The following is a 20,734-nucleotide window of genomic DNA, read 5'->3' on the forward strand; positions in this document are numbered from 1 at the left end:
AGCGGGTCAGGCAGCATCTGTGGAGAACATGGATAGGTGACGTTTCACAGAGTGCTGGAGTAACTCAGCGGGTCAGGCAGCATCTGTGGAGAACATGGATAGGTGACGTTTCAGGTCTGGATCCTTCTTCAAATTATGAAAGGGAGGAGGGGGTTTTGAGGAGAAAGGGAGGGGGGGGCCCAGAGCTAACTCTCTAGAAAACATCCAGTGAATCGGCCTCCACTGCCTTCTGTGGCAGAGAATTCCACAGATTCACAACTCTCTGGGTGAAAACTGTTTTCCTTGGACAGACTTGGATCGCTTTCGCCGGAAGCCGAGGGAAACCTAACACAAGTTGATAAAGTTATGAGCAGCGTAGATAGGGTAGACACTCAGAACCTTGTTCCCAGGATGAGGGCCCAGCTGTAATGTAAGATGAGCAAAGTTTAAAGGAGATGTGTGGGGCAGGTTCTTCACACAGAGGGTGGTGGTGGTGGTGGAGGCAGATACAAGAGGTGTTGGACATGGAGGGATGGATTATGCGCAGGTAAATAAGGTTCTGTTCTTGTACTGTTCAATGTTGTAACGACCGGCACCAGCCCACGCTCACATCTCGCTGCCACCATTGGGGGCAAGGTTCAGGAGCTTCTCACCAGTAACCTCTGCATGACCCCAACCCTGCAACACTGAGCTGCGATGGACCTGTCCTCACACCGCCTGCTTCAGCTGCAGCAACTCATCTGTATCTCATCTTCATTTATTGTGTTGAATGGGCTTGAAGCTGTAGTAAAGTGATATTGTGGTCCCAGCACATGTGGCAATTTAACACAAACACATTAATAAAATGTCCTCGAATCTCACGCCTACACCATGAAGTCTCAAGTGCAGTCATTGTTGTGATTATAGAGACGTATCTGACCGCACACTACCCCTCTAGCGGTCAAATTAAAATGCTTCTAGTCAATTGAATTGAATTGAATACCTTTATTGTCATTCAGACCTTACGGTCTGAACGAAATTTCGTGCCTGCAGTCATACATACAATCATACAATAATAAACAACAATAAACACAAATTAACACCACCACAGTGTATCCTCCAAGCACCTCCTCACTGTGGTGGAGGCAAAAATCTTAGGGTTACTGTCTCTTCCCTCCTCTTCTCCCTCTGCGCTGAGGCGATTCCCCACCGGGCGATGGCACAACAGTCCTGCGGCTCACCGAACCCCGCAAACGGGCCGGTTCAAAAACCGCGGCCCGGGGTTGGTCGAAGCTGCCGCCCTCCAGTCCAGCACACGCAGCCGCTGGCCCGCGGCTCAACCCAGGACTCAGGTCACCGCCGCCAGAACGCCGTCCCAGCCACCGGAGCACCGTTCCAGCCCCGAGCCGGATCGCCCTCACGTGAGTACCGTTCCACCCTCGGGCTGGGCCACTCCGACGGGCCACAGCCCCTCACGGGAAAGTCTCTCAGCCCCTCGCCAGGCCGCTCTCACGAGAGCGCAGTTCCAGCCCCGGGCTGGGCCACCCTCACGGGGGCGAGCTCAGGGCGATTCCTGTCAGCTGCCTCCAGAGTCCCGAGGTCGCCAGCTCCGCCATTAGGCCTCAGCGTAGACGGAGGCAGAGAAGGGGGATACGACAAAAAGGTCGTATTCCCCCGAAGGGAGAGACAGCAAGCCGCGTTTCACCCCCCCCCCCCCCCCCCCACACATAAACACGACCTAAAAACCAAAAACGTTACTAGACAAAACGAAAAAAACAACACAAAAAAGTAAAAGACAAACGGACTGCAGGCGAGCCGCAGCCGTTCCCAGCGCCGCCACTTCCGGATATCCAACGAGAGAAATCCAACACCTGGCTCAGGCCACATTCAATTCACGGCAGCTTGGACTGGCTGACCAGCTGCTGTCCACAAGGCTCTATGTTCTCTCTCACCAATGTCCCCCCCTGGATACCAGGGGCCACTCCAACGGGGACGTGCGTCCAATGCGCGGCTTTGCCTGAGACGGAGATGGTGAACACACGGCAGCTGCCAGACACACCAGCAACATGGCAGATACGGTAGTGGCTTGGGATAGGCTCATGGATATGGAGGGGAGCGGAGCACAGGCGGGCTGGTGTCATGTAAAACACAGACATTGTGGGCCGAAGGGCCTGTTCCTGTACTGGTCCATGAGGAATGGGCATGGCCTCCTGCCTGGCCCGCTGAGTTACTCCAACACTCTGTGTGTGTGCAGCAGCATGGGCAATTCTACACACGACTCGGCCTCTGCACCTTTCCTCAGGCAGGTGGTATTGTAAACTCCCTTCTGTGTATCACAACCCCCCCCACTCCTGTTCCCATCACCCCCCCCCCCCCCCCACTCCTCCTGTTCCCATCCCCCCTCCCACTCCTGCCCCCCTCCCCCCCCCCTCTCTGCTTCTGTCAGAGGGAGTGAGCTACAGGGGGGAGTTGGACAAACATGGATTGTTTTCTGTGCAACATGAGAGTTGAGGGAAATACAGTGAGGGGTAAAGATGGAGTCTGGGCCTTTCCTGGCTGATCAGCCCTGGTGTGGATAGGTGGGCCGGGTGTGGGAGGGGCTGGGTGCGTGGTGACCTGGGGCTTGAGATTGGGACGGGGGAGGAGATGGCGGAGATTTCCTGGGACACAGGTAGAGGATGTTTCTGTTTCGGGAACGGGGCGAGGAGTTTGGGACGGGCTGATTCCTGCCTTCAGTACCGGTCGCATTACCTGCTACAACCCAGGACTGGAACACAAGTCAGGTAGATAACGAGCTGCACACAAACGCAGACAGTGAGCTGGGGAGTGGGAGGCTGAGGGGGAACACAGTGCACACTAAACCACGGGCATGAACAGAAGGAGAAGGTGCTCGCACAGCACCATGGGGCAAACACCTGGCCAGGTGCACGTCCACCCCAGGCTGGGACAAGGTGAGAGAAATCCAACACCTGGCTCAGGCCACATAGAGGGAGCCGAGCCCGGGCACCTCCCCACCCCCACAATCATCTCCCCTGGCTGGCCTCACACACAAAGGGCACGGGGTCATATTGGGTCTAGAGTTTTATTTGTCAATTACAGAGATGATGCTGCAGTTCCCCGACACCCCTCCCCCCGACAACCCCTCCCCCCCCACCCCATCCCCCCCGACAACCCCTCCCCCCCCACCCCCTCTCCCCCGACACCCCCTGCCTGAGTGCACACCAGGAATCAAGGGAGGGGCCGGGGCAGTGTGGGTCAGGGGGCAGTGTGGGTCAGTGGGCAGTGGGGGTCAGTGGGCAGTGGACAGTGTAGGTCAGTGGGCAGTGTAGGGCAGTGGGCAGTGTAGGTCAGTGGGCAGTGGGGGTCAGTGGGCAGTGTGGGTCAGTGGGCAGTGTAGGTCAGTGGGCAGTGTAGGTCAGTGGGCAGTGTAGGTCAGTGGGCAGTGGGGGTCAGTGGGCAGTGGGGGTCAGTGGGCAGTGGGGGTCAGTGAAGAGTGTGGGTCAGTGGGCAGTGGGGGTCAGTGGGCAGTGGGGGTCAGTGGGCAGTGGGGGTCAGTGGGCAGTGTAGGTCAGTGGGCAGTGGGCAGTGGGGGTCAGTGGGCAGTGGGGGTCAGTGGGCAGTGGGGGTCAGTGGGCAGTGGGGGTCAGTGGGCAGTGGGGGTCAGTGGGCAGTGGGGGGCAGTGTAGGTCAGTGGGCAGTGGGGGTCAGTGAAGAGTGTGGGTCAGTGGGCAGTGGGGGTCAGTGGGCAGTGGGGGTCAGTGGGCAGTGTAGGTCAGTGGGCAGTGTGGGTCAGTGGGCAGTGGGGGGCAGTGGGCAGTGTAGGTCAGTGGGCAGTGTAGGTCAGTGGGCAGTGGGGGTCAGTGGGCAGTGGGCAGTGGGGGTCAGTGGGCAGTGTAGGTCAGTGGGCAGTGTAGGTCAGTGGGCAGTGTAGGTCAGTGGGCAGTGGGGGTCAGTGGGCAGTGTAGGTCAGTGGGCAGTGGGGGTCAGTGAAGAGTGTGGGTCAGTGGGCAGTGGGGGTCAGTGGGCAGTGGGGGTCAGTGGGCAGTGGGGGTCAGTGGGCAGTGGGGGGCAGTGGGCAGTGTAGGTCAGTGGGCAGTGTAGGTCAATGGGCAGTGTAGGTCAGTGGGCAGTGGGGGGCAGTGGGCAGTGGGGGTCAGTGAAGAGTGTGGGTCAGTGGGCAGTGGGCTCCAGGTGCCCGGTCTGAAGCAGGGTGTACTGAGACACGAAGCTCTCCACCTCAGGCCCCTTCAGCGCCTTCATGGCCCTCCAGTGGAGGGGGCCCGAGTGCTCGGCCTTGCCCTGCTCGTGCCGACGCTCCTCGCCAATGTAGTCCAGCCACAGCCCTGGGGGGAGGGGGGAGAGAAAGTCGGTCAGCGATGCTTGGACACCCCCGCCCCTAACCCACCCCCCCTGTCCAGGGCCCTGGGGTGGGGTCAGCGGAGCCTAAACTATCCACAATACTGCACCCTGACCAGCGCCTTATAGAGCCTCAGCATTACATCCCTGTGTTTGTATACAGGGATGTAATGTGAAATAAATGCTAGCATTGAGTTTGCTTTCTTTACTACTGATTCGACTGCAGATTAACTTTTTGAGAATATTGCACCAACTCCCAAGTCCCTTTGCTTCTCCGATTTCTGGATTCTCTCCCCATTTAGAAAATAGTCTACGCCTTTATTCCTACGACCAAAATGCACGACTCCACACTTTGCTGCACAATATTCCATCTGCCCACTCTCCCAACCTGCCCAAGTCCTTCTGCAGAATCCCAGAGTTCTCCACCCTCCCGGCCCCTCCACGCTCACGTTATTCCCGATGTTCCCACCTGCAGTAGTGGATCCAAACTCCCGCACAGCTCGCTCGTAATACTCCCGCAGACGATGCATGTCCCCGCCACCCTGGGGGAGGGGGGGGGGGGGGGAGAGACATAGAGCAGTGAGGGTGGGGGAGGTCCTGGTGCCTCCCCAGCACTAAACCCCAATCCGTCACCCCTCCCTCAGTCCCACCTGCCCTCTGCACACCTGGTCATCCCCCCCCTCCCCCCCGGGCCACCTGTACCCCCAACCTCCTGCACCTCCCCCTACACGCTCCCCCCCCACCCCTCCTGCACCTCCCCCCCACCCACACACCCCCTGCACCTGCACCCCCCCAACACGCCCCTCCCCTACCCCTCCTGCAACCCCCACACCCTCCTGCACCTCCCCCCACCCACACACCCCTGCACCTGCACCCCCCCCACACGCCCCTCCCCCACCTCCACCCCCCCACACACCCCCTGCACCTGCACCCCCCCCACACGCCCCTCCCCACCCCTACCCCTCCTGCAACCCCCCCCCCCCAGGCCACCCGTACCTCCTGCACCTCCCCCTACAAGCCCCGCCCCCATCCCTCCTCCACGCCCCCCCCCCCCCACCCACACACCCCCTGCACCTGCACCCCCCCCCCCTCCCCACCCCCGAGCTCACCTGGTCCTTCTCGATCGCGATCATTTTCCTGAAGAACTCCAGGGAAAACGGCCGTTCCTCCCGGAGACTGGAACATGAGGGGGGGGGGGGGGGGGTCACAACTCTGTCCGAGCCCCCCCCACCCGTAACCCCCCACATCCTTAACCTCAACCCCACCCTTAACCCCCCCCCCACCCTTAACCCCACCACCCTTAACCCCTCCACCCTTAACCCCTCCACCCTTAACCCCCTCCCACCACCCTTAGCCCCCCCAACGTGTCGCTGCTCGGACCGCCCCCACCTACCGGGCAAACACGAGCCGGGCTTTCCTGTAGCCGCCGGTCCGCAGCCCCCAGTCCAGGTATTGCTCCTTCACCGGCACCGACACGGCCGGAACCACCGACCGCACGGCCATCTGTGGGCATAGGTCAGAGGTCACTGTGGTCAGCATGGGGGTGTTGTTGGCACAGGGGCAGCAGTCAGTCAGTGTGGGTGCGGTCAGTGTGGGTGTGGACAGTGGGTGCGGACAGTGGTCAGTGTGGGTGTGGACAGTGTGGGTGCGGTCAGTGGGTGCGGTCAGTGTGGGTGCGGTCAGTGTGGGTGCGGTCAGTGTGGGTGCGGTCAGTGTGGGTGCGGTTCAGTGTGGGTGCGGTTCAGTGTGGGTGCGGTCAGTGTGGGAGTGGTCAGTGTGGGAGTGGTCAGTGTGGGTGCGGTCAGTGGTCAGTGTGGGTGCGGACAGTGTGGGTGCGGTCAGTGTGGGTGCGGTCAGTGGTCAGTGTGGGTGCGGTCAGTGGTCAGTGTGGGTGCGGTCAGTGGTCAGTGTGGGTGTGGACAGTGTGGGTGCGGTCAGTGGTCAGTGTGGGTGCGGTCAGTGTGGGTGCGGTCAGTGTGGGTGCGGACAGTGTGGGTGCGGTCAGTGTGGGTGCGGTCAGTGTGGGTGCGGTCAGTGGTCAATGTGGGTGCGGACAGTGTGGGTGCGGTCAGTGGTCAGTGTGGGTGCGGTCAGTGGTCAGTGTGGGTGTGGACAGTGTGGGTGCGGTCAGTGGTCAGTGTGGGTGTGGACAGTGTGGGTGCAGTCAGTGTGGGTGTGGACAGTGTGGGTGCGGTCAGTGTGGGTGTGGTCAGTGTGGGAGTGGTCAGTGTGGGTGCGGTCAGTGTGGGTGTGGTCAGTGTGGGTGCGGTCAGTGGTCAGTGTGGGTGCGGTCAGTGGTCAGTGTGGGTGCGGTCAGTGTGGGTGCGGTCAGTGGTCAGTGTGGGTGCGGTCAGTGTGGTCACTCTGTGCCTACCTGGTAGAGGGTCTCGGTGTGGTCAGGGCAGTCGTTGGTCTCGCTCCACTCCAGGTACAGGAGCCACAGGGGCAAACACTCCTGCAACGTGACACAGAGCAGTCAATTACACCCCCTGTGCCATGGGGAGGGGGCACCAAGGGGCGAGGGTGAAGCCAAGCTCGCGGCCAGGGGGGTCAGACTGGCCGGAGGGGGGAGGGGTCATACTGGCCGGAGGGGGGAGGGGTCAGTCTGGCCAGAGGGGTGAGGGGTCAGTCTGGCCGGAGGGGTCAGACTGGCCAGAGGGGGAGGGGTCAGACTGGCCGGAGGGGGGAGGGGTCAGACTGGCCGGAGGGGGGAGGGGTCAGACTGGCCGGAGGGGGGAGGGGTCAGACTGGCCGGAGGGGGGAGGGGTCAGACTGGCCGGAGGGGGGAGGGGTCAGACTGGCCAGAGGGGGAGGGGTCAGACTGGCCGGAGGGGGGAGGGGTCAGACTGGCCGGAGGGGGGAGGGGTCAGACTGGCCGGAGGGGGGAGGGGTCAGACTGGCCGGAGGGGGGAGGGGTCAGACTGGCCGGAGGGGTGAGGGGTCAGTCTGGTCACGGGGGAGGGGTCAGACTGGCCGGAGGGGGGGGCACTCACCGCGGGGGGGACCTCACGCAATGCCTGCTGTACCAGTGCAGCCACACGGGGGCAGCCTTGCTCCACCAACACCTCCAGCCCGCTCTGCCAGGTCTGCAGACAGCGGCCGGCACCGGTACACATCCGCTCAGCCTCGACCAGCGCCCGCTCACACTGCCCGCTGCCCACCAGCAACGCCAGCTGTGGGGACAACACCGGTCAAGCAGGAGGCCCTCGCCCTCACCTCCCCACACACACATCACCCCCCACACACACACACACATCACCCCCACACACACAAAAACACGTGGGCACCCACACAAACAGCACCCCAAACACAAATACAGCACCCCACCAAAACAAAACCACCCAAAAAACCACAAAAAACCCCCCAACACACAAACACAAACACCACCCCAAACACACACCACCCCCCACACACACAATCACCCCCCCACACACGTCACCCCCCACACACACACAATCACCCCCCACACACACACCACCCTCACACCCCCCCCCCCAAACACATCACCCCCCCCCCACACACGTCACCCCCCCCCACACACAAGTCACCCCCCCCCCCCACACACACGTCACCCCTGCCCCATGCAGCACCACCGTATCTGAGCGCCCACCAACCACGTACCAAGGAGCAACCCCCCCCCCCCCCCCCCCCACAATTCCCCCCTCTCCCACTCACCCAGGTCCGGTGCAGGTCCGGGGGCAACATGGCGGTGTCCTGTGCCCGTCCCAGCACAGACAGCAACTGCTCCAGTCTCTGTAATAACCGCCCACACCGTCACCACACACGCACACACAGGCACGGAGGGGGGTAGAGGTTACGGTAGTGTCGGGGAGGCTGGTGAGAGTGGGCCGGGGGGGCGTGAGAGCGGGGGGGGGGGGGGGCCGGGGGGGTGGCAGAGGGGGGGGGGGGTGCAGAGAGCGGGTGAGGGAGGGGGAGGGGGAGGGGGGGAGAGAGTGGGGGGGGAAGAGAAAGGGGCTGAGGGGAGCGATTGGGGAGCGAGTGGGGGGGAGAGCGAGTGGGGGGGGGAGCGAGGGTGGGGGGGAGCGAGAGGAGGGTGGGGGCGGAGCGAGGGTGGGGGGGAGCGAGATTGGGGGGAGAGAGGGAGCGAGGGGGGGGGAGCGAGTGGGGGGGGAGCGAGGGTGGGGGGAGCGAGTGGGGGGGGAGCAAGTGGGGGGGGGGGAGCGAGGGAGAGGGGGAGCGAGGGGGGGGGGAGTTACCTGTCGCCGTAGTTCACTGTTGTTGGTCTTTCGGCGGAAGCGCTCGTGGCAGAAAGTGACGTAACATTTCCACATGTGCGCTGAAACCGTGCAGAACGTCAGCCCGGACCCCCCATGGAGACCCTCCCCACCTCCCCGGCCACTGACCTGTGACCCCCGTAGAGACCCCCTCATGGAACGCCCCCCCCTCCATGAGACCCTCGCCACCCCACCCCCGGCCATTGACCTGCGATCCCCCCCATGGAACGCCCCCCCCCCCCCCATGAGACCCTCCCCACCCCACCCCCACCCCCGGCCACTGACCTGTGGGCACGGCACCCACTGCCTGCTCGTACATGTCCCAGCAACGCTGCTCCTTGCGCGCCACCTCGGCTGCATTGCTGCTCCTGCGTGGCTGCTCTGCGGGGGTGCCGGCCCCTCCCTCTCCGGCCGCTGACCCCTGCACCAGCTCTCGCCGCGCCAGGAAGTCCCACGTCTGTGTCCGGTGGGGGTGCTGCTCCCGCAGGCTGTGGGGGGGGGGGGGGGGGGGAGGGACAAGGGGGCGTCAGTGGGTATCTACCCCCCCTCACTGCCCATCCTCCCCCTCCCAGTAACCCTCTCACTGCCCCCCCACATCCCACGCACACCCCCAAACACACGCCCCCACACACGCGCACCCCCACGCACGCACGCACCCCCACCCACACACGCACCCCACACACACACGCACCCCCACGCACACGCCCCCACACACACGCGCCCACACACACACACACACGCGCCCACACACAGGCACCCCCACACACACACGGGCCCCCACACACGCGGGCCCACACACACGCGGGCCCCCACACACGCGGCCCCCCACACACACGGGCCCCCACACACGGGCCCCCACACACACGGGCCCCCACACACACGCGCCCCCACACACACACACCTCCCACACACACACACCACACACACACACACACACCCACTCACTCTGCCAGGATGTCGTCCTGTAGGCGGCTGGTGAAGGTGAAGAGCGCGGCGATGTTCCAGAATGACACGTGGAAGTCGGCGTCTCCTGGACACAGAGCCGAGCGGTCAACGCCCACACGGGGGGGGGGGGGGGGGGGGGTATCTGACTCTAGGGCAGGATGGGGGGGTAGGACCACGGGGGGGGGGGGACGACGACGACACGACACAACGGGGGTGGTATCAGACTCTAGGGCAGGATGTGGGGGGGGGGGCCACGGGGGGTGGGGCCACAGGGGGGGGGGTGGTGGCACCATTTGTGCCCCACTAGCCCCTCCTCTCCAACTAGTCTGAGTTAATGTTGTCGGGCAGGAATTGGTCCATAAGGGATAGGAGCAGAATTAGGCCGTTCGGCCCATTGAGTCTACTCCGCCATTCAATCATGGCTGATCTATCTCTCCCTCCAAACCTCATTCTCCTGCCTTCTCCCCATAACCCGACACCCGTACTAATCAGGAATCTATCTATCTCTGCCATAAATATATCCACTGACTTGGCCTCCACATCTCTGACTAAAGAAATTCCTCCTCATTGCCTTCCTAAAGGAACGTCCTTTAATTCTGAGATTGTGCCCTCTGGTCCTAGACTCTCCCACTAGTGGAAACATCCTCTCCACATCCACTCTATCCAAGCCTTTCACTATTCTGTACGTTTCAATGAGGTCCCCCCTCATTCTTCTAAACTCCAGCGAGTACAGGCCCTGTGCCGTCAAACGCTCATCATAGGTTAACCCACTTATTCCTGGGATCATTCTTGTAAACCTCCTCTGGACCCTCTCCACAGCCAGCACATCCTTCCTTAGATAAGGTGCCCAAAATTGCTCACAATATTCCAAAAGCGGCCTGACCAGCGCCTTATAGAGCCTCAGCATAGAAACATAGACAATAGGTGCAGGAGTAGGCCATTCGGCCCTTCGAGCCTGCACCGGCATTCAATATGATCATGGCTGATCATCCAACTCAGTATCCTGTACCTGCCTTCTCTCCATACCCCCTGATCCCTTTAGCCACAAGGGCCACATCTAACTTAAATATAGTCAACGAACTGGCCTCAACTACCTTCTGTGGCAGAGAATTCCAGAGATTCACCACTCTCTGTGTGAAAAATGTTTTCCTCATCTCGGTCCTAAAAGATTTCCCCCTTATCCTTAAACTGTGATCCCTTGTTCTGGACTTCCCCAACATCGGAAACAATCTTCCTGCATCTAGCCTGTCCAACCCCTTAAGAATTTTGTAAGTTTCTACAAGATCCCCCCTCAATCTTCTAAATTCTAGCGAGTACAAACCGAGTCTATCCAGTCTTTCTTCATATGAAAGTCCTGACATCCCAGGAATCAGTCTGGTGAACCTTCTCTGTACTCCCTCTATGGCAAGAATGTCTTTCCTCAGATTAGGAGACCACAACTGTACGCAATACTCCAGGTGTGGTCTCACCAAGACCCTGTACAACAGCAGTAGAACCTCCCTGCTCCTATACTCAAATCCTTTTGCTATGAATGCTAACATACCATTCGCCTTCTTCACTGCCTGCTGCACCTGCATGCCTACTTTTAATGACTGGTGTACCATGACACCCAGGTCTCGTTGCATCTCCCCCTTTCCTAATCGGCCACCATTCAGATAATAGTCTACTTTCCTGTTTTTGCCACCAAAGTGGATAATCTGACATTTATCCACATTATACTGCATCTGCCATGCATTTGCCCACTCACCCAGCCTATCCGTCACCTTGCAGCCTCCTAGCATCCTCCTCTTACATCCTGTTTTTGTATACAAGCCCTCTTGAAATAAATGCGAGCATTGAGTTTGCTTTCTTTACTAATGATTCGACTGCAGATTAACTTTTTGGGAATCCTGCGCCAACTCCCAAGTCCCTTTGCTCCTCCGATTTCTAGATTCTCTCCCCATTTAGAAGATAGTCTACGCCTTTATTCCTACGACCAAAATGCACGACTCCACACTTTGCTACGCTATATTCCACCTGTATTCCACGATGCTCCAGACGGCTCCCCTCCCCTCCCTTCCCCCCGTGCTGAGTGGCCCTTCGGCCCATCCACCACTACTAGTGGCAGCTACTTACCGGTGACCGTCTGCACAGCGTTCTTGTACACCAGACGTGCCAGCTCCCCGCTGCCGATGTCCCCCCGGGACACAGAGTCGCCCTGTACAGGGGGCGGCCATTACACCCACACACGCCACACGTCAGGTCCCGCACACACTATGGCCCCGCACACGCCAGGCCCCGCACATGCTATTGGCCCGCACACGCTATGGCCCCGCACACGCTATGGCCCCGCACACGCTATGGGCCCACTCCCCATTGCCCCACGGACGTCTCTGTACCAGTTCCAGCATTCCCCCCTCCCCGTCCACCCCCCTCTTACCCATCCCCAGCCCGCCCCCTCCTCCCCCCCATTGCCCCCCCCACGTACCGGCTCCACCGTTGCCGTCTCCAGACACTCCTCTTCGTTCCGGACTTTCTCCGCGTGCATCAGCTCCATGCGGAAATACTGGCGGAGACGAGGCAATGATCACACCCACACCTCACATCCCCCCCCATCCACACATCCCCACCCACACACATATCCCACCCACACACACATCCCCACCCACACACGCATCCCCACCCACACACGCATCCCCACCCACACGCATCCCCACCCACACGCATCCCCACCACACACGCATCCCCACCCACACGCATCCCTCACCCACACGCATCCCCACCCACACACGCATCCCCACCCACACACGCATCCCCACCCACACACGCATCCCCACCCACACATCCCCACCCACCCACACGCATCCCCACCCACACGCATCCCCACCCACACACGCATCCCCACCCACACACGCATCCCCACCCACACGCATCCCCACCCACACACGCATCCCCACCCACACACGCATCCCCACCCACACACGCATCCCCACCCACACACGCATCCCCACCCACACACGCATCCTCACCCACACACGCATCCTCACCCACACGCATCCCCACCCACACACGCATCCCCACCCACACACGCATCCCCACCCACACATCCCCACCCACACGCAGCCCCACCCACACACACGCATCCCCACACACACGCATCCCCACCCACACGCATCCTCACCCACACACGCATCCCCACCCACACACGCATCCCCACCACACACGCATCCCCACCCACACGCATCCCCCACCCACACGCATCCCCACCCACACGCATCCCCACCCACACACACCCCCACCCACACACACACCCCCCCACCCACACACACACCCCCCCACCCACCCACACACCCCCACACACACGCCCCACCCACACACACACCCCCCCCCACCCACACACACACCCCCCCACCCACCCACCCCCCCCCCCCCCCCCCCACCCCACCCCACCCACCTCGTGGTGCAGCTTGTGTGTGTGGGGGTGGTAGCGTAGAGCTCGCAGGAACAGGTTCCTAGCGTTGTGTGACGACAGTCGCTCCTCCATCTCCCACTTTGCCGCCATGATCCACAGTTCTGCGGCACCGCATAGCGTGTCAGCATCATGTCAACCGCAGCCCGTGACGTGTTGCTGGCGTGTAACCGCGAAGTGTCGCGTGCGTGTGAGCATTACGGTAACGTAATGCTGGCGTGTAACATGACGATGACGTGTCACTCTCATGTAACTGTAACCATGACTACGACAGCTCTGGTGTGTGATGTGTCGTCGGCGTGTAAACATAATGGACAAATATTGGCGTGTAACGGTGCCAGCGCTGGCATGTAACAGTACCGATGAGCGAGCGCTGCACACGCCTGCGCTGGCAGTTAGTGGCGAGGGAGCGGGATCTCACCTGGTTTGTCAGGATGTATCGACAACATGGCAGTGAACACCTTGCTCAACCTCACCTTGGCATTCTGCAACAAACACAGAGAGGTCGTGGTAGCATCGTGGCGACGGGGTCGCTGGGGGAGGAGGGGTCGCTGGGGAGGAGGGGTCGCTGGGGAGGAGGGGTCGCTGGGGGAGGAGGGGTCGCTGGGTGTAGCATGTTAGCCAATTGGAATGCCTAGTAATTATAACCCCGCCTAATTATAGCATTGATAGTGTAAGATCTGCCCACTGTTGACCTGTAGCAGTGTGAACGTGTGATCACCTGCTTAGTCGTTAATGACCTGAACAATAAAGATGCTTGTGTTTCAACCTGTGTGTGTCTGAATTCTTTACATGGTGTCAGATAATCGGGTCTACCCTGCGTCTGTTTACTGCAATTTATTTAGTTTACCAGTTTTTATTTTCGAGTTTTGTTTGTGATTTGAGGACATGGCTAACTCTTGTCGATAGTCTAGACCGCTCGTGTGTGATTCTGATATCACCGAGCGATGGCGAATGTTTGAGAAGGACTACTCTCATTATACCGCATCGTTCACCGCAACGATCCAGATGATTTGAAGGCTTCACTGTTGTTGAATCTAGCGGGTCCGGAGGCTATCATCCACGCTAACTCTTTAGAATTTGCACCAGCTCAACTAGACGGGAATGGACTGGTAGTGGTGCCGGTTGAATCTATTGACAACTCAGCGATTTATCAGCGACTTGAGACATATCAGCTCTCTATGCAGATTTGGTGAGTTGACAAATTAGCTGGTTCGTGATAAAATTGTGGGAGGAATGAGCGACCGCAAGCTACGAGCCGAACTGCTGCGGAACGCTGAACTGACTTTGGAGCAAGCAATTCATGCTTGTCGGATGGCTGAGACTGCAGCACCACTGGCTGATTATGATAGTGTGAATGCTAATAAACAATTGAATGTGAATCTGGCTAGCTATTCGCCACAAAGATTTCTCAATGCGTCCCGCAAAGATCAGAATGTGCCTGCCACAAGGTGCACTAACTGTAACTATTCCCACCCCAGGGGGCGCCAATTTTGCGTAGCCCATGGGAAAGTTTGTCATAATTGCAAGAAACTCAATCACTTTGCTAATTGTTGTCGGTCTAGTGGGAGTACAGCTTCAAGGTCGAAGCTGCACCTGATTCAACAAGACCCGTCTGATTCGGATTCCCATGAACAAGACGAATCTTCCCACGGGAACGACTCTGATAACACAGACACTGAGTTTACTGTACTTTCCCTAAACCTGCATCCCAGGCAAAGTCACTGATCCTGCTGTGACCATGATAATCAATAACAAACCCCTGATCGCCAAATTCGATACCGGCGCCAGGGTAAAGGTCATGTCACTGAAAGTGTTCAACAAGATAAGAACCACTAAGCTCATGAAAAAAGACTCCTCCACTCTACATGCTTACGAGGAGAAATTCTTCACCCGCTGGGTAAAGCTGACTTCAAATGTACCATCAATGAACAGACCAAGAACTTACTCTTTTACATCGTTCAGCCAAGTTCTGAAACGCTGCTAGGCATCAATGTGTGCCATGACCTGGGTCTGGTCTATTTCGGACGTGCTGTCCACAAACTCTGTCTCGAGCAGTCTCTGTCTCTGTCTCGAAGGGCCAAATGGCCTACACCTGCACCTATTGTCTATTGACAGAGGAACCAACTAAACAGATGCTATCCAACTACAAAGATTTGTTTGACAACAAACTCGGCAAACTACCCACAACATACAAGATCAGTGTTGACCATACGGCCACCCCGATCGTTCGTGCCCCTCACCGCATGGTATGCGTGAGCAGATACATGATGAATTGAAGCATATGGTCTCTATTGGAGTTCTTGCTGAAGTCAGCGAACCCTTGTGCCATCATTGTTGAATTTGACCTAGTATATGGCCGCGATGCGACCGAGCATGATGCCAACCTACGCAAGGTGCTGAACCGTGCCAGAGACATTAATTTAAAACTGAACCCTCTGAAGTGTAAGTTCCCGAACTCACCTAAGTAGGTCACGTATTAGCTGTGAGGAGGATGCTAGGAGACTGCAAGGTGACTTGGATAGGCTGGGTGAGTGGGCAAATGTTTGGCAGATGCAGTATAATGTGGATAAATGTGAGGTTATCCATTTTGGTGGCAAAAACAGGAAAGCAGGCTATTATCTAAATGGTGGCCGACTAGGAAAAGGGGAGATGCAACGAGACCTGGGTGTCATGGTACACCAGTCATTAAAAGTGGGCATGCAGGTGCAGCAGGCAGTGAAGAAAGCGAATGGTATGTTAGCTTTCATAGCAAAAGGATTTGAGTATAGGAGCAGGGAGGTTCTACTGCAGTTGTACAGGGTCTTGGTGAGACCACACCTGGAGTATTGCGTACAGTTTTGGTCTCCAAATCTGAGGAAGGACATTATTGCCATAGAGGGAGTGCAGAGAAGGTTCACCAGACTGATTCCTGGGATGTCAGGACTGTCTTATGAAGAAAGACTGGATAGACTTGGTTTATACTCTCTAGAATTTAGGAGATTGAGAGGGGATCTTATAGAAACTTACAAAATTCTTAAGGGGTTGGACAGGCTAGATGCAGGAAGATTGCTCCCGATGTTGGGGAAGTCCAGGACAAGGGGTCACAGCTTAAGGATAAGGGGGAAATCCTTTAAAACCGAGATGAGAAGAACTTTTTTCACACAGAGAGTGGTGAATCTCTGGAACTCTCTGCCACAGAGGTTAGTCGAGGCCAGTTCATTGGCTATATTTAAGAGGGAGTTAGATGTGGCCCTTGTGGCTAAGGGGATCAGAGGGTATGGAGAGAAGGCAGGTACGGGATACTGAGTTGGATGATCAGCCATGATCATATTGAATGGCGGTGCAGGCTCGAAGGGCCGAATGGCCTACTCCTGCACCTAATTTCTATGTTTCTATGTTTCACCAGCAATGGGCTAAAACCTGATCCGCTGAAGACTGCATCAATCAACGAGCTGCCAGTACCAACTGACGCCACCAGCCTACAACGGTTTCTAGGTATGGTCAACTACCTGGGGAAATTTAACCCCAATCTCAGCGAATTGTCAGTCCCTCTGCGTCAACTAACCCACAAGGACAACATCTGGTCCTGGTATCCAAACCACCAGGGAACCTTCCAGACTTTAAAACTCCAGCTCGCCAGTGCACCTACCCTGTCTTACTTCAACATCGATCTGCCAGTCACAATTACCTGTGATGCATCCCAGTATGGACAAGGCGCTGCATGCCTGCAGACCTCCTTCAACGGCGATGCCATGCCGGTATCTTATGCTCCGCGCACCTTAACGGATACTGAGCAGCGTTATGCACAGATAGAGAAGGAACTGCTTGCCGTGGTTTTTGTCTGCTCTACATTCAAAGACTTTATCTTCGGCAAAACTTTTACGGTGGAGACGGATCACCAGCCGCTAGTCACCATCCTGAGCAAACCGATCCATGCTGAGGAAACCGCTCCAACGCATGATGATGCAGCCACAACGGTTTGATTTTTGCATTGTCTACAAAAAAGGTAAAGACATGCACATCGCAGACACTCCATCTCGAGCACCACAGGCCACCAGCGAACAACACCCATTTGAACAAGACGAATTCTCCGTTCTGAAAGTCTCGTTCGTTCCAACTGACCGCGCCGAACACATCGCTGCAGCCAAAACCTCCCAGCTGCTAACTTCAATCATCAAAGGCAGATGGCCAAACAAACAGTCCAATACTCCTTCTGAACTGCGACCCTACTTCCTGGTACGTGATGAACTTGTACTACAGGATGGAGTGATAGTAAAGGGTCACAAGACAGTTATCCCCCCCCCTCCCTGCGAAATGAGTACTACGAGGAGATCCACGGTGGCCACCCAGGCGTGGAGGCCACCTTACAGCGCGCGAAAGAAATGATCTACTGGCCCGGAATGACCAAGTACATTCGGGAGAAAACAGAATCATGCGCGATCTGTAACAGACAGGCACCACACCAGCAAAAACAACCGCTGCTGTCTCAACCGGCTCCCTCCCTGCCATGGTCGTCAGTGGCTGCCGATATCTTCGACTGGCACGGGAAGCACTACCTTGTGTTAGTGGACTTGTACTGGTTCTGCCAATCATCTCCTCAGAGATAGTTGTCCAGAAGCTCCGACAACACTTTGTACGTGGCATTCCAGCTCATCTCCAGACTGACAACGGGACACAATTCACCAGCCAAAAGTTTAAAGACTTTGCCAAATGGTGGAACTTCCAACATGTCACCATCAGCCCAGAATACTCACAGTCCAACGGACTTGCTGAACGTGCTGTTCTCAGCGCTAAACAACTCATGGAGCGCTCCTATCTGGCCAAATCTGATGTCTACCTGGACTTGTTGAACCTGAGAAATATTGCGAGAGACAATGCTTTAGGCTCTCCAGCCCAGCACCTGATGTCCCGCCGAACGTGACCTCCACTGCCCGTGACACAGGATCACTTAAAGCCCAAAATTTTCAGCCCTGCCGTAGTTCAAAAACGTGTGCAATCCAATCGAGACGCGCAGAAACGAACACGATAAAACCAGCAAACCACTTAAGCCACTCATCCAAGGCCAAGTGGTCCGACTACAGACTGACAAAGGACATACCAAACTGGGGTACATTTATGGCCCCGCAAAGGAACCACATTCCTACCTGGTCGATGTCGGTAGTACCATCTATAGACGCAACCGTCAACACCTCCTTCCTGTGAAGGAACGGCGCTCCAGGGTCCTGACGCCTCTCCACTCAACTTTAAAGTGATCGCTGTTCCAGCCGTTCCAGCACCTGCAGCTGCTAGTCCCATCCACTCCCCGTGTCGGGCTGTTCCCTCTTTCTCTTTTGTAACCGGTTCACCGGTGTCCCCGCGACGGTCTTCCCCCACGGTCTCTCCCCACAGCCGCCTGGGCTCACAGAAACGCGCCTTCAACTTTTCGGAGGAAAAGGTTGATGAGGCAGCTCCTTACTGTACGAGGACCGGGCGGTTAGCAAGCCACCTGTTAGATATGGCGATTATGTTTAACCCCATTATTATTAGATGTGGCAATTTGCATTTAACAATTTATTTGCTCAATGTAGTGATAACGCTTTATCTACTCTTCATTTATAGAAGAAGAGATGTAGATTACCTGTAGTGTGTTAGCCAATTAGAATGCTTAGTAATTATAACCCCGCCTAATTATAGCATTCATAGTGTAAGATCGACCCACTGTCGACCTGTAGCAGTGTGAACGTGTGATCACCTGCTAATGACCTAAACAATAAAGATGTTTGTGGTTCAACCTGTGTGAGTTTGAGCCCTTTACACTGGGAGAGGGGGGGTCGCTGTGGGGGGGGGGGGGGGGTGTGAGGTAATTGGATTAACACCGGTGGAGATACAATCAGGGGCAGTGAGTGTGAGCGTGTGACCACACTTACCCATTTCTTGCAGAAAGCCACGTGGGAAAGCCACAACTGGACATCGCCCTGTAACACACCAGACCGACACTTAGTCAACGCTACGAGCACCCACCCCCACTGGACACGCCCCCCTGCGCCGAACACCCCCCCCCCCCCCCCCCCCCACCCCCGGACACGACCCCCCCACTGGACACGCCCCCTCCACCCTGGACATGCGGTGCCTCTGGAGGCTGCCAGGGCCGGGCTTTACCTTCCACTTGGCCAGGGCTCGCTGGAACAGGCCATGGACACGGTTAACGATGGCATATTCAATCTCCTCTTTCTGAAAGTGGTAGCCGGTTTTCTGGAAGGGCAGAGATCAGCAGGGATTGAGTAAAAACCTCAAAACTAACGGCAAATTAGAGTCAAAAACTAAATGAGCAACAAAACTGAGACTCACCGCTCGACGCTTCTTCACCAACTGCAGAAAGTTGATTTCATACTGAAAATAAAACAGCGCGATGAAGAGAGAAGTCTGGGGTCAGCGCAGGGTTGGCCCAGGGTCAGGAAAGGTCAGCACGGGGTCAATGTAGGTTCAGCACGGGGTTAGCGTGGGGTCAACACAGGCCTAGAGCGAGGTCAGCGCGGGGTCACAGCAGGGTCAGCACGGGGTCAGAGCAGGGTCAGCGCGCAGGTGCGCGAGTCAGGTGTGTGTGACCTCCACACAGTGCAGGCCCGAGGAAGAGCCTGGGTCTCACCTGGATGTAGCTGATGAAGTTGTCCTTGCTCAGCACCCTCCTATGCACCCGGTGCTCCAGCGCCGTCACCTTCCGTATAACAGCTCTGCAAACACCACAAAGCACACGACAGTGATTCAGCCCCAACACCCGACAAGATGCAGCAGGCGTGCACCCGGGGACACGGACACGACACACGGGTACACGGACACGGGGACACGACACACGGGGACACGGACACGACACACGGGGACACGGACACGACACACGGGGACACGACACATGGGGACACGGACACGACACACGGGGACACGACACATGGGGACACGGACACGACACATGGGGACACGGACACGACACACGGGGTCACGGACACACGGGGACACGGACACGACACACGGGGACACGGACACGACACACGGGGACACGACACACGGGGACACGACACACGGGGACACGGACACGACACACGGACATGACACACGGGGACACGGACACGGACACGACACACGGGGACACGACACATGGGGACACGGACACGACACACGGGGACACGACACACGGGGACACGGACACGACACACGGGGACACGGACACGACACACGGGGACACGGACACGACACACGGGGACACGACACACGGGGACACGGACACGACACACGGGGACACGGACACGACACACGGGGACACGGACACGACACACGGGGACACGACACACGGGGACACGACACACGGGGACACGGACACGACACACGGGGTCACGGGGACACCATGTGCTGCACCAACGGCGATGCCGGCGGCAAGAACCGGGCCCCGGGCCCTCAGCCCCGCCCCCCCTCACCGCCGCTCCGCCGCCTCCAGCAGCCCCGCCCGCTCGAGCCGCTCCAACTCCGGCAACCGCCGCTCCAGCCCGCGCTGCACCAGCTCCGCCATCGCACCACCGCTTCCGGATCCGATCCGCTCCGCCCGGAAACCGCTCCGCCAGCGTCGGCTCCAGGATTCCTGTTCCGGCCCCGAGTCCGTCAGCGGGATTGTCCCCCCGGCTTTGTGTCACTGGGCAGGTGGTCAATGAAGGGGGGGTCACTGGGCAGGTGGTCAATGAGGGGGGGGGGGGTCAATGAGGGGGGGGTCAATGAGGGGGGGGTCACTGGGCAAGTGGTCAATGAGGGGGGGGGGGTCACTGGGCAGGTGGTCAATGAGGGGGGG

The 20,734-nt window shown here is 58.2% G+C and overlaps 1 protein-coding gene across 2 annotated transcripts; it reads right to left on the reverse strand.

Annotated features, from left to right (window-relative positions):
• Positions 1 to 3,021: 3,021 nt before the first annotated feature.
• On the reverse strand, positions 3,022 to 20,485 carry utp6 (UTP6 small subunit processome component). Of its 2 annotated transcripts, XM_033044739.1 has the most exons (20): positions 20,370 to 20,485; positions 19,550 to 19,634; positions 19,252 to 19,293; positions 19,063 to 19,155; positions 18,831 to 18,878; positions 13,364 to 13,427; positions 12,928 to 13,046; positions 11,962 to 12,039; positions 11,610 to 11,691; positions 9,495 to 9,579; positions 8,835 to 9,037; positions 8,532 to 8,611; positions 7,990 to 8,067; positions 7,308 to 7,487; positions 6,689 to 6,769; positions 5,708 to 5,817; positions 5,424 to 5,490; positions 4,784 to 4,856; positions 4,140 to 4,301; positions 3,022 to 3,217 (listed from the first exon to the last, which is right to left on the reverse strand). In XM_033044739.1, exons 1-20 carry the CDS (start codon positions 20,459 to 20,461, stop codon positions 3,048 to 3,050), a joined length of 1,992 nt encoding a protein of 663 aa, XP_032900630.1. In that variant the 5' UTR covers positions 20,462 to 20,485; the 3' UTR covers positions 3,022 to 3,047. The 2 variants fall into 2 exon arrangements, with proteins under 2 accessions (XP_032900630.1, XP_032900631.1); XM_033044740.1 differs by lacking the exon at positions 3,022 to 3,217 and having other exon boundaries at positions 4,016 to 4,301.
• Positions 20,486 to 20,734: the final 249 nt, after the last annotated feature.

Source organism: Amblyraja radiata, chromosome 26 (genome assembly GCF_010909765.2).
Source record: "Amblyraja radiata isolate CabotCenter1 chromosome 26, sAmbRad1.1.pri, whole genome shotgun sequence".
Classification (NCBI taxonomy): domain Eukaryota; kingdom Metazoa; phylum Chordata; class Chondrichthyes; order Rajiformes; family Rajidae; genus Amblyraja; species Amblyraja radiata.